The 11,843-nt window shown below is 39.9% G+C and overlaps 1 protein-coding gene and 1 pseudogene across 1 annotated transcript in view; one reads left to right on the forward strand and one right to left on the reverse strand.

Annotated features, from left to right (window-relative positions):
• Positions 1 to 22, reverse strand: part of DLEU7 (deleted in lymphocytic leukemia 7) — a 23,290-nt gene extending 23,268 nt beyond the window's left edge. Inside the window, exon 1 of the mRNA XM_006140532.1 lies at positions 19 to 22. Coding sequence (XP_006140594.1) covers positions 19 to 22 — 4 coding nt within the window. The remainder of the gene's footprint in view (positions 1 to 18) is intronic.
• Positions 23 to 8,673: 8,651 nt separating this feature from the next.
• Positions 8,674 to 10,798, forward strand: LOC102484798 (nucleolar RNA helicase 2 pseudogene; annotated as a pseudogene).
• Positions 10,799 to 11,843: the final 1,045 nt, after the last annotated feature.

Below are 11,843 nucleotides of genomic sequence, written 5' to 3' on the forward strand. Positions count from 1 at the left end.
CTAGGGGCGCGGGCCTGCCCATCGCCTCCGCTGGCGGCTGGGCGCTCCGCGAGCAGGTGGAGCGAGAGCAAAAGAGGCGGGGGCGTTTAGGGTCGCCAGGGTTACATTTCCTAACCCGCCGCTCCTCTGCTTCGGTGTCTCTCAGCTTGTGTGGCCGGCCCCGCCCCGGGTCCGCAATCGGTGACCCACGCTGGCCCCTGCATTCACTTCAAGTCCAAATGGGCTTATTCCGACCCAAGCGAGGCTCTGCTCGGTGTGTACTTGAGAATCAGCCAAACGCTGAGCGCTGGCTCTTGCTCATCTCCAGAGCTTTGATGGGAACGCGTGTTGCTTTGTGTGGATGCATCTATCAGCAGGCATACCCCGCCCCCAGCTCCTGTGAAGGATGCCTGCCAGTGACCACTTACGCCTTGGGTGGTGATGGAAATGACCCGCCCGGGAGGGCTAAAGTGTGAAGAGCCCCAGCAAATTCACAAAGGGAAGTCATTGCCCCTCCCTCCCTTCCCAGCCCTAGGAGAATTTTCAGGAACTTCGTGGAGTAGCCTTCAAGGCCTCATATCGCCTAAACGAAATAGGTTGAACTTTTCTATCTGGAAGTTCTCTTCTTTGTGTTTGCTTCGTGCCCCCATGCACACCCACAATCTGACAGCTGAAGTTGCAACAGTGTGCAAGGGGGCCTGTCCCCAAAGCCCAGGCCTGATGCTGCCCAGATGAGGATCCTACATGGCTGTGTGAAGCTCTCCCAAGTGCACAGGCAGCAAGGCTCAAGCTAAATCCTTTTATGAGCTGTGAGCCCAGGCACAGCTGTACAAATAGTTGCTGTTTTTAATTAAACCTAACAAGGCTACTTCCTTGACTTAGGAAAAAAGGACAGGCAATTTTATGCTTTGATAGATTAAAAAACTATTTGTGTGTGATCTCAAGAAAAAAGGAGACGTTTGAAGGAGATAAATATGGAGAACTGCCCCAGAGCTGCATATTTTCTGCTTTCTTCCCAGGAGGATCCCACTTCTTCAATCACATGGCAGCCAGGTAAAGTAGGGTCAAGGGTGCAGGCTCAAGACAGACAAGTGGTTCCTGGCAACCCAGAGGATGGGATTTCATTCTTCTTTTAGAAGCAAGAGGACCAATTCCTTGGTGCTGTGGAGTGAGAGTCAGAGGAGTCTTTGAGTGAAAAAGCCATTCCAGTGAGCTTATTTATATAGAAGGCTGAGCATAAGAGATACAGGCAGGGATGTAGGTCCCTGAAGGTTTCTTTCATTCTGGGATAGTATGAGTCCATAGAGTTCTCCCAACTCTCCAGCAGAGGTTTCTTCTCAATCGTTTGCAGTGTTTTCTTCGCCTATAAAAACAAATCTGAATGCCAAGGTAAAGAAAACCTTTCTTAGACAAAAACGAGTATGTTCACACTAATTATAACTAAGCAAAATCGCATGTCTTTGCATTGACAGAGAGGAAATTACTTTGGAGCGATATAAATAGTTTAATGTTGATTAAATTCTCTTGCCGCAAAGTTACTTAAGTCCATAATACAAAATAGAAAGAAATTTTTCTGTTCTTTTTTTTTTTAATCTTCAAATGTTGAAGTACATTAGGTTCAGCACAAACTAACCAGGAACAGCAAAAACTAACCCCTAATTTTCATAGAGCATGTCAGATCTCCAGGGCTGCTCCTCTTTCCAGATACACAGGAAATCCAATTTCATGGGCTAACCCTTCCACTATCAAATGGCTGACTGCAAAACTTTCTTGACAGTTGAAATTTCAGTCAACAGCAGAATTAAAATCACTAGACATAGCCTGACCTGAGGCCCCTCTATTCTACATACCAGGCTGACTCACGAGCCATGAGACCAACTGAACTTTAGGGGGTATGAGAGAGGAGGGTCAGAAAACCATGGGGCCTCAGGGATGATACATGCTGCTTAACAGCAGCCTGGTTTTTCTAGTATCCTTCGGGAGCATTTGGCCATGTGTCACAGTGTTCCTTTGCTATGTTCTCAAAAGAGTTTATGTTCCAAAGCTGAAGATATGAGACCCTAACTGAGGACAAGTTTTCATAAACTATTGAGATTAGTCAACAGCATGGCAGATCTACCTTCAGTCTAAAATACCTCCAAAGGTATGTATGCTGGGCTACCAGATGAAGTAACAAATAACCTACTTACTATACTCATGATTGAAGACGACTGTGTAATAAAAGGTATATTCAAAAGAACAAGGTATTGGACATCTGATATTTTTGTTGTACAGCATCTACATTACTATTTTACGGAAATCATAGCATCATTTCCCAGTGGGTTGTTGTCATCTGTGTTCAGTACATGAAGTCAGATGGTATGAATTGATCCCACCGCAGAGGGTCCTGGGTTATCTAGACTGAGGCCAATCACACATCACATTCCCGCAGGGAATGCTCAAAAAGAGGAACATGACCCAATGACAAAATGCCATTTAGAATACTTTCAGCTGAATGTCCCCTAAAAGAGAAAACAATGGAACTAAAGAGTATAGACCAAAAAAGTAGACCCAGAAGATGAAACAGCAAAAAGATCAAATTCCCTTTCAACCAAGAAACTCAACACAAAGCAGCTTAATCAATAAGAATACATTATGTCTCACATCACAAAAAGTCTGAAGTCAGGATGGCTACAGGATAGGGCAGAAGTTCAACAGGGTCATCAAAGCCTTCAGTTCCTCCCCTTCTCTGCAAATGAGCTTTGCCCTTGCTTCTTGGGTTAGTTCCCCTATGGCTGCTAGATAGCTGTAGTAACTACTAGCATCTCTTTTTTTTTTTTTTTCCTTTTTTTTTTGGAGAGGTTTTTGCTATAGGGCATGTGCACTCCCCAGACAGACAGAGACATAGAGACAGAAAGCGAGAAATCACCCCCCAGAGGGGATGGTCATGCTGCAATCCCTTCTCCTCCATTCTCCTCTCGGGATCTTGGGCATGCACGCACACGCGCCCGATGTGAGTTTTAAGCCACCAGGTCCAGGACGCGAACGGCGGTCGACTACGTGGGAGGCCAGCGACATAGCCATTACGCTAACTGCTGGTTCCCATACTACTAGCATCTCTTGTAGACAATGATATCTTAAAGAAGAGGCTATCTTTTCCTATGTGTCCCTTCTCAAGATTAAGGAGACATTTACCAAGAGCCTTCAGCTGACTTCTTACATCTCCTTAGCAGAATTCTATCACACAGTCTTGCATAATCAATTATAGTCAAGAGGAAAGAGATTACTAAGAGAGTCTTAAGTAACCCAGAATTTGTACCAGGAGCTGGAGATGGGTTTAGCTTCTCCCTGAAGAAAATGGATGCAAAGAGCATGGAGAATACTCGATAGAAATCCTGATTTTGTTACCATGCAACAGCAATGGCAACAGAACACAGTGAGACTTTGGCAGGGGCTTCTGGGTAAAGAACATGCCAAATTTCCAGCACTGCTCCTTTTTCCAGATACGGGAAATCCTGTTTCACGAGCCTAAGCCTTCTACTATCAAACATGTAATTGCAATGAGCCTTGTGCAAGTGAAGCTGGGAAGATATAAGTTCTGGAACTCTTGTTCTAGAACTTGTATTTGAAAGAGAGATCCTGCCAATGAATGAGCCAGGACTGTAAAGAGAAAGCCAATAGATCACAGAGAGAAATAGCAGCTTTTTAGCACCATGTAAGTCCCACATTTAGCTATACAAGAGAACGATCCCACCTCTTAGTTTATCAGTTTTGAAACCAATGAAGTCTCTTTTTGCTTGAGCCTCTTTGGGTTGGGTTTACCACCTCTTGCAACACGAAGAGTCACAATGGAAGCAAATAGCATGAGCTATGTTATAAGAAAGACAGTATGTTAATAGGGTGACTCTGTGACCCACTGCCCTTTTGGCAAACACTGCTAAGTGATTCTGCCAGCCAAATTCTTCTAGCAGTACTTTTGCCAACCATCTACCCTTTCCACTGTTTCAACAACTGTGGGAAAAGCTTTTTCAGTAACTCTGGTCATTTCTAACAATCAATAGGAGCATTTAAAAATGAGCACTGGATATATCGAGGCCCCTGTATGGTGTGGCATGAAAAAGACAAGTAGAAAACTCAGTAAAGTGAGAAGCAATATTCTACCTGTTAATGGACAAGGTGGAGTGTTGTTAAATAAATGAGTATTCTGGTGCTTCAATTAATCCAAAGGCTCCTTTCCCACATCAGCAAAAGATGTGAGTTCCTGGATGGAATGGTGGAGAAGCTGGGCACAGCGAGAGCAGAGGAGAGCTGGCAGAAGGTACACTCTGTGAAGCCTTCCTCAAAGGACTTGGCAGAGCCCAGATACATTTGAGCCCTGCTTATATTCCTTGGCACTTTTCTGCTAAAAGGATCCAAGAGAATTCCAGAAATAGAGCTGTTAACCTTCAACACACCCTGGTGAAGTTCATAGGTGGGGGCAAAAGGAAACATGTCCAAAAAGACTGAAGCAATATTATTGTTAAAAAAAAAAAATCATGATTGAGGAGAAACAGATGCTGAAGAGGTATACTAAGATATGAAAACACACTAAGAGGTAACAATGGAAATAGGAAAAGATGTAGACCCAAGGAAGAAAGCAAAAAAGATCAAATTCCCCTTTAAACACAATTGTAATGTTTGAATATGCCAAGTCATAAAAATACACATGCAATTCTAACTTTGGCCTAAACATTTGGTTTGAGAGGGGAAAAAAAGAGAGAGTGAAAGAAAGAAAAAGAGAGAGATGCAATCCTGCCATGAAAACTCTGAATTGCCAAAAACAATTGTTTACACAGGACAGTGTGTTTTCAGGACATCATATAAGCCCTACTTTTCCAAACCCCGTGAAACTAGTGAAGCAAAGAAAAATAGGAATGAGTGGATAAAGGAAGAGAAAAGAGAAGTTAAAAATATTGAATCCCACTAGCCTGTTCAGATGTTATCTGATAATGCATTTGCTCCCTTGCAATTCACCTCCTCACCACAAAATGCAGTTCTTTCTGATTAGATAAGTCATTTTACTTGTTGCATCTTAATAATCAGTTAACTTAGTTCTGAGAGAAATTCTTAATGTTATCAGAAAAAAAGTAAATTTTTAAAAAGTTGTAACTTTTTCTAACTGTTGTAGATTTGGTAGCTGATTTATTTTTTCAAGGTGACAGAATGTCATGGATTTTCATGCAATTTACACATAATTTCAACAAGACAACCTTACTGGAGGTTTCTATCCACTTCTGACTGGAAAAATGTAACCCCTGAATAATATCCTTCAGAGGGAAAAATTTTAAAGTTTCTTGATTTTCCAAGCTAGTTTTATTATCCATATAGATGTGGCTTGTGTGTTGAAATGAGAGTGGGGAGAATCATAATAAAAATTAAGGAAGGAAGAAATGAAGGAATCTGATAGTATTTTAGGATCCTTGACTTTAATGGAAAAAAAAAAAGTAACCACCCTTATCACTTTCCATGATCACTGTATTTTCAAGTTCCAGGAGGTGACTTTTTTTTTCTCCAAAGATTTATTTATCATCATTATTATTATTATTATTATTTTAATTTTGTTATAGGTTGTGTGTGCTCACCAGAGAGAGAAAGAAGGAATGTAAGAAAGCAAGCCACCAGTCCAGGACTCAAACCGTGGTCAGTCATGTAGGAGTCCAACGCCTTAACCATGTCACCTGCTGATCCCCAGAACTAGCCTTTTTGTGATAAAGATCAATGTTTGAATTGGGATTATATACATATTTTTTAAAACTTCCCAATCCCTTTTCTTGCATTTGTCCTCATTCCTTCACATACTTTGTTTTTTCTTTAAGGGATTTTTTAGTAAAAATATACATGGTGCTCCGACTTTGGCCTAAACATTTGATTTTGGAGAAGAAAAAAGGGAGAGAAAGAGAGAGATGCAATCCTGCCATTTCTGACTGAGTTGTCAGAAACAATTGTTTTCTGTCAGGTTTTATGACTGAACAGACTCTGGGGTTTTATTTATCTTTCCTTTACTCTTTTCTCCTTTCTGTTTTTGCAGAGCTCCTTTTCCTATGGTAATTGCAATGAAAAAGGATGGAGACAAAGGGAATACATAGTTCTTTTGTTTAGCTTTTGCTACATTGTGGATATGTTTCCAAGAAGTCAAAACTTTGGAAAGCCAATGGTGGTGAAGCTGTAAAATGCAACTCTGCAAGGCTGACCCACATGGGAAGGTTCCCATCTACACCCAGAGAGTCCTTCTGTAGAGGCTGGGTCTGTGTATGCTCATGATCCAGGGCCACCTAAGGTTGGGGGTGGATGACAGCATCAGGATCCTATTGGGGGGTACTCTCTCTCTTGCTCATGGAAGACATAAGTTAAATAAATAAATGAACAGGTAAATAGGGAGATAGATAAAACTTTCTATTGAAAGAGTCAATAGAATCTCCATCTCTTAAACCCCAAGTGCACCAAGGGAGAGCTAAACCATTTTCAGAAACTGAACTAATATCTCTTTGTACTAGAAAACACAAGAAGCCAAGAGATCTTATTTTATTGTTTGGTCATTTAATTTTGTTTCACAATTTAGAATGGTCAGAAGAGTTGAAATAGGATAAGAGTTGTTTTTTAAAAAAATAAAAATTTATTGAACATTATTAAAGTGTCCCATTTTTCCCACTTGAAGGAAAAAATATGAAGTGTTTTTAAACTAATGTTTAAATAAAAATTTTATATTACATTTATTAGCATAAATATTATCTCTTTTTAAAATTTTTCTGCTTTTCCATCTGTTAATTAACAGGCAGAATCTTCAAGATACTGATCTGATATTAAAACACAAATGGCCCATAGAAGTGATCAAATTTCAAGCTTTCAGAGATCTGACCAGAGGCAGTTCTTCTCAAGTCTCCTGCCCAGTCTAGGGTGTGGGAAGAGGCCCTGTTTTGTTTCATACTGTGTTCTACATGGTACATGATTTTGGATACCACACATGATTTTGGATACTACTCTTACATTCTGACCTCTGAGGTCAGTCTCCTGCCACATAATGACCTAATAGGTCCAGGTATGTAGGAGCCAAACATCTGAGCATTCTGAGGCTCTGGAGGAGTTCTCTTCCACACTCACATCAACAAAAGATGGAAGAAACCCCTCTATGTAAATCTGAACCCAAAATTCTTATTGCCACAGTACAAGAGAACTGGCACATAGCTAATACAGATCAGAAGGAAGCACATGTAAACACAGCTACAGAAATATATACTCAAAAGAAGTAGCAAGAAGTGAATTGCTACTTGCTACTTCTTCAGATGACTAAATATCACAGCAATGTTTCAAGAAATATGAGAAAAACAGGAACAACTTCCCCCCAAAAGGGAACATAAGAACTCATTTCCAGCAATGGAAAATCAGAGGAAATCAATGATTCATCAGAAAAATAATTCAGAACATGTATTCTAAATAAACTCAAGGAGATGCAAGAGAAAACAGACAACCAACTCCAGGAGATCAGAAAAATTATTCTATGACTTGAAGTAGGAACCCCATAAAGAGATAGACACCATAAAAAAGAATCAAACAGAACTTCTAGAGATGAAGACTATAATACAAGAGATCAAAACCTCCCTCAAAAGTATTAGTAGTAGATTAGACCATGCACAAAACAGGATCTCTGATCTAGAAACAAAGCCTCTGACCTAGACAAAACCACCAAAAATAATTTTTAAAAAAATGAGGACAACATATAGGAAATACTAGAAACCGTTAATACTAGATACCATGCCCAAATATCTGAATAATTGATATTCTGGAAGGTGATGAATCTGATAAGGGCATAGAAAATTTATTCCTTAAAATACTTGTAGAAAACTTTCCAAAACTAGAGAAACATTCAGACATCTAGACCCATGAAACGCAAAGGATGCAAAATAGAATCAACATAAGATCCTCAACTTAGCACTTTATAGCCAGATTGGTAAAAATCAAAGACAAAAGCAAGATTTCAAAATTGATAAGAGAAAAGCATCAAGTTACTTATAATGGTTATCCTATTAGATTAACGTCAGACCTCTTGACTGAAACAATGCAAGCAAGGAAGGGATGAGCAGACATATTCAAAACACTAAAAGAAAAACAATTTGAACCAAAGATACTATTCTCCGCAAGACTATCTTTTCAATGGTAAGAACAAATAAAATCATTCTCAGATAAACAAAACCTGGAAGAATTTACCAACACTAGACCAGCTCTCAAGAAGTACTGATAAGAGTACTATATCAGGAAAGCTAAAGAGAGAAACAGAAATAAAACAGAAATAAACAAAGAATTAATTAAGAAAATGGCTTACAAAATGACAGGGATAAGTCCAAAAACATTGATAAAAACATTGAATGTTAATGGATTAAGGAAAATGCAAATCAAACCCACATTGAGATACCTTTTACCCCCAGTCAGAATGACTAAGATTAAAAAGTAAGGAATGATACCTGCTGGTGAAAAAGGAACACTTCTCCACTGTTGGTGAGAATGTAAATTAGTACAGCCACTGTGAAACCTACAAATAGAACTATCACAGGACTCAGTTTAAAAAAAAAATGGCAGTCTTGGTACCAGAAGTGACATGACTGGGTGGGTCAAGGACTGTACTGTCTCTACCTCTCCACTCAGTTGAGGAGTTCATTCGGCCAAGGTAATGTGTGCCAAGGAATGCCAGGAAAACTCAGTGACAGCAGTTTGTAATCAGATACGACCATAGGGTAAACGACTTTGCGAAAGCAAAATGAGAAGAAAGGTAAAAAGGAGAAGCCAAAGGTCAGTAAGACTGAAGAGTCAGCAGAAGAAAAGGAAGAAACTAAGTCCCCTAGAGCTAAAAAAGTTAAAAAGAAAGCAGAGCCTTCCAAAGTTGACATGAGTTTTCCTAAATCCAAAAAGGCAAAAAAGGAAGAGGAGCCACTTCAAAGTGACATTATTTCTCCTAAGGAGCCTTCTGCAAAGAAAATCATTTCTCCTAAAACCAAAAAAGTAATAAAAAAGTGAGGAGCCTTCTGAAGAAGAAACAGATGCTCCTAAGCCCAAGAAGCTGGAGAAAGAGAAAGAAATGAATGGAGACATTGGAGAAAAAAATCCCAAACTGAAGAATGGATTTGTTCCTTCTGATCCTGTCTCTAACTTCAAAGAAGCTGCCAGTGAAGAAAGTAACAGTGAGACAGAGCAGGAAAAATACCTGTGGAACAAAAAGAAGAGGCTTTTTCAAATTTCTCTATCTGAAGAGACTATTAAGCTTCTCAAAGCCATGGGGTGACCTTCCTGTTTCCTATACAAGCAAAGACATTCCACCATATCAATACTGGGGAGGATTTAATTGCACAAGCATGGACAGGAACTGGGAAGACTTCTCCTTTGCCATTCTTCTGATGGAGAAACTTCAGGGAGAAATGCAAGACAAAAAGAGAGGCTGTTCTCCTCAGGTACTGGTTCTTACACCTACAAGGGAGTTGGCAAATCAAGTAAGCAGAGACTTCAATGACATCACAAAGAAGCAGGCATTGGCTTGTTTTTATGGTGAAACTCAATATGGAGGTCAAATTGAATGCCTGCAGAATGGGATTGATATCCTGGTTGGGACGTGGGGTCATATCAAAGACCACCTACAGAATGGCAAGCTTGATCTCACCAAACTTAAGCATGTTGTCCTAGATGAATGAAGTCAACCAGATGTTGGATATGGGTTTTGCTGATCAAGTGGAAGAGATCTTATGTGTGGCCTACAATAAAGATTTTGAAGATAATCCCCAAACATTGCTTTTTTCTGCAACTTGCCCTCATTGGGTATTTAATGTTGCTAAGAAATACATGAAACCTACACGTGAACAGGTGGATCTGATTGGCAAAAAGACTCAGAAAACTGCAATAACGGGAGCATCTGGTATCAAGTGCCACTGGACTCAGAGGGCAGAGGTTAGTGGGGATGTGATCTCTCAGATCACATGTGGCCATCAAGGGCGTACCATCATCTTTTGTGAAACCAAAAAAGAGGCCCAGGAGCTCTCGCAGAATATGTCTATAAAGCAGGATACCCAGTCACTACATGGAGACATTCCACAGAAACAGAGAGAAGTCACCCTGAAAGTTTTTAGAAATGGTGATTTTGGAGTTCTGGTGGCAACCAGTGATGCTGCATGTGGACTAGACATCCCTGAGATTGATTTGGTTGTACAAAGCTCTCCACCAAAGAGAATTAAATTTAAACAAATAGATATTCCTTCTGCAACAGAAATAATAAAAGCTTCCAGCAAAGATACAATTAGGCTTCTGGATTCTGTGCCTCCCACTGCCATTAGTTACTTAAAGCAATCAGCCGAGAAGCTGATTGAGAAGGGGCCAGCAGAAGCCCTGGCTGCAGCACTGGCCCATATATCAGGTGTCACATCAGTAGACCAGTGCCCATTGATCAACTCAAATGTGGGTTTTGTGACTATGATCTTGCAGTGTTCAATTGAAATGCCAAACATTAATTATGCTTGGAAAGAACTTAAGGAGCAGCTGGGTGAGGATATTGATTCCAAAGCAAAGGGAATGGTCTTTCGCAAAAGGAAAGCTGGTGTTTGCTTTGATGTCCCTACTGCAGTAGTAACAGAAATATAGGATAAATGGCATGATTCAAGAGGCTGGCAACTCTCTGTGGCCACAGAGCAGCCAGAGATGGAAGGACCCCAGGAAGGACATCGAGGTTCCAGGGGTCAGGGGACAGTGATCAGGAGGTGGCAACAGAAATAACAGATTCCAAAACAAAGGCCAAAAATGGAGTTATAATAAAGCATCTGGTAAATAATTAGAAGTAGAGAACTTATATGGCAAAAGTAGAACTACATTTGGCCACATGGAACTGGACAATACAAAGTTAAAATAGGCAAATTGTGCTCCTTTTTGACCATTTGCCCAGTCCTCCTCTCTTCCATAGAGACAAACTTCTAAATAATTTTATCTCATTATTTGTAACTTTATTGCTACTTCTGTGTTGGGTTGTTCTTTTGAAAAAGTATATGAAATTATTTTTATTCTAATACATAATCTGTACCTTTTTTATTTATTTCATTTCATTCATTTAATTTGACCAGAGAGAGACACAGAGAGTGCGAGAAAGGGAAAATGAGAAAGCAAGCCACCAGGTCTGGAACTCAAACTGTGGTCAGCCATGTCTGAGTGTCCAGTGTCTTAACCACCACACCACCTGCTGGTCCCCATAATCTGTAAATTATAAACTCAAGCATGTATCTGCCTATACAATTGACCTTTGAACAACAAGAGTTTGAAATGCATGGGCCCACTTATACGTGGATTTTTTAAAATAAATACTGTAAAAAAAAATTAGCAAATCAGTGAAATCAATCAGTTAATTCCACTATTAGGTATCTACCCAAAGGATAGGAAAACCCTCAGTTGGAAAAACACTTGCACATCCATATTCATTGCAGCATTATTCACAGTTGCAAGGACATGAAATCAACCCAAATATCCAAGAACAGATAAGTGGACTGAAAAAATGTGGCATGGGCCAGCAGGTGGTGTAGTGGTTAAGGCATTGAACACAACCACATGGCCAACTGTGGTTTGAGTCCCAGACCTGGTGGTTTGCTTTCTCACTTTCCTTCTCTCTGTGTGTCTGTCTCTCTCTAGTCAAATGAAAATAAATGAATTAATAAATATAAATAAATAAATAAATACTTTTTTTAAAAAAAAACAAAAGAAAGAATGTGGCACATGTGCTCTATGGAATACTACATAGCCATAAAAAAACAATGAGACTCTGACATCTGACATAAAGTGGATGAATATGGAACATTTAATGCTAAGTGAAGCAAGCCAGACTATGAAAG

This window comes from Tupaia chinensis, unplaced genomic scaffold, assembly GCF_000334495.1.
Source record: "Tupaia chinensis unplaced genomic scaffold, TupChi_1.0 Scaffold000037_20, whole genome shotgun sequence".
In the NCBI taxonomy this organism is placed as follows: domain Eukaryota; kingdom Metazoa; phylum Chordata; class Mammalia; order Scandentia; family Tupaiidae; genus Tupaia; species Tupaia belangeri.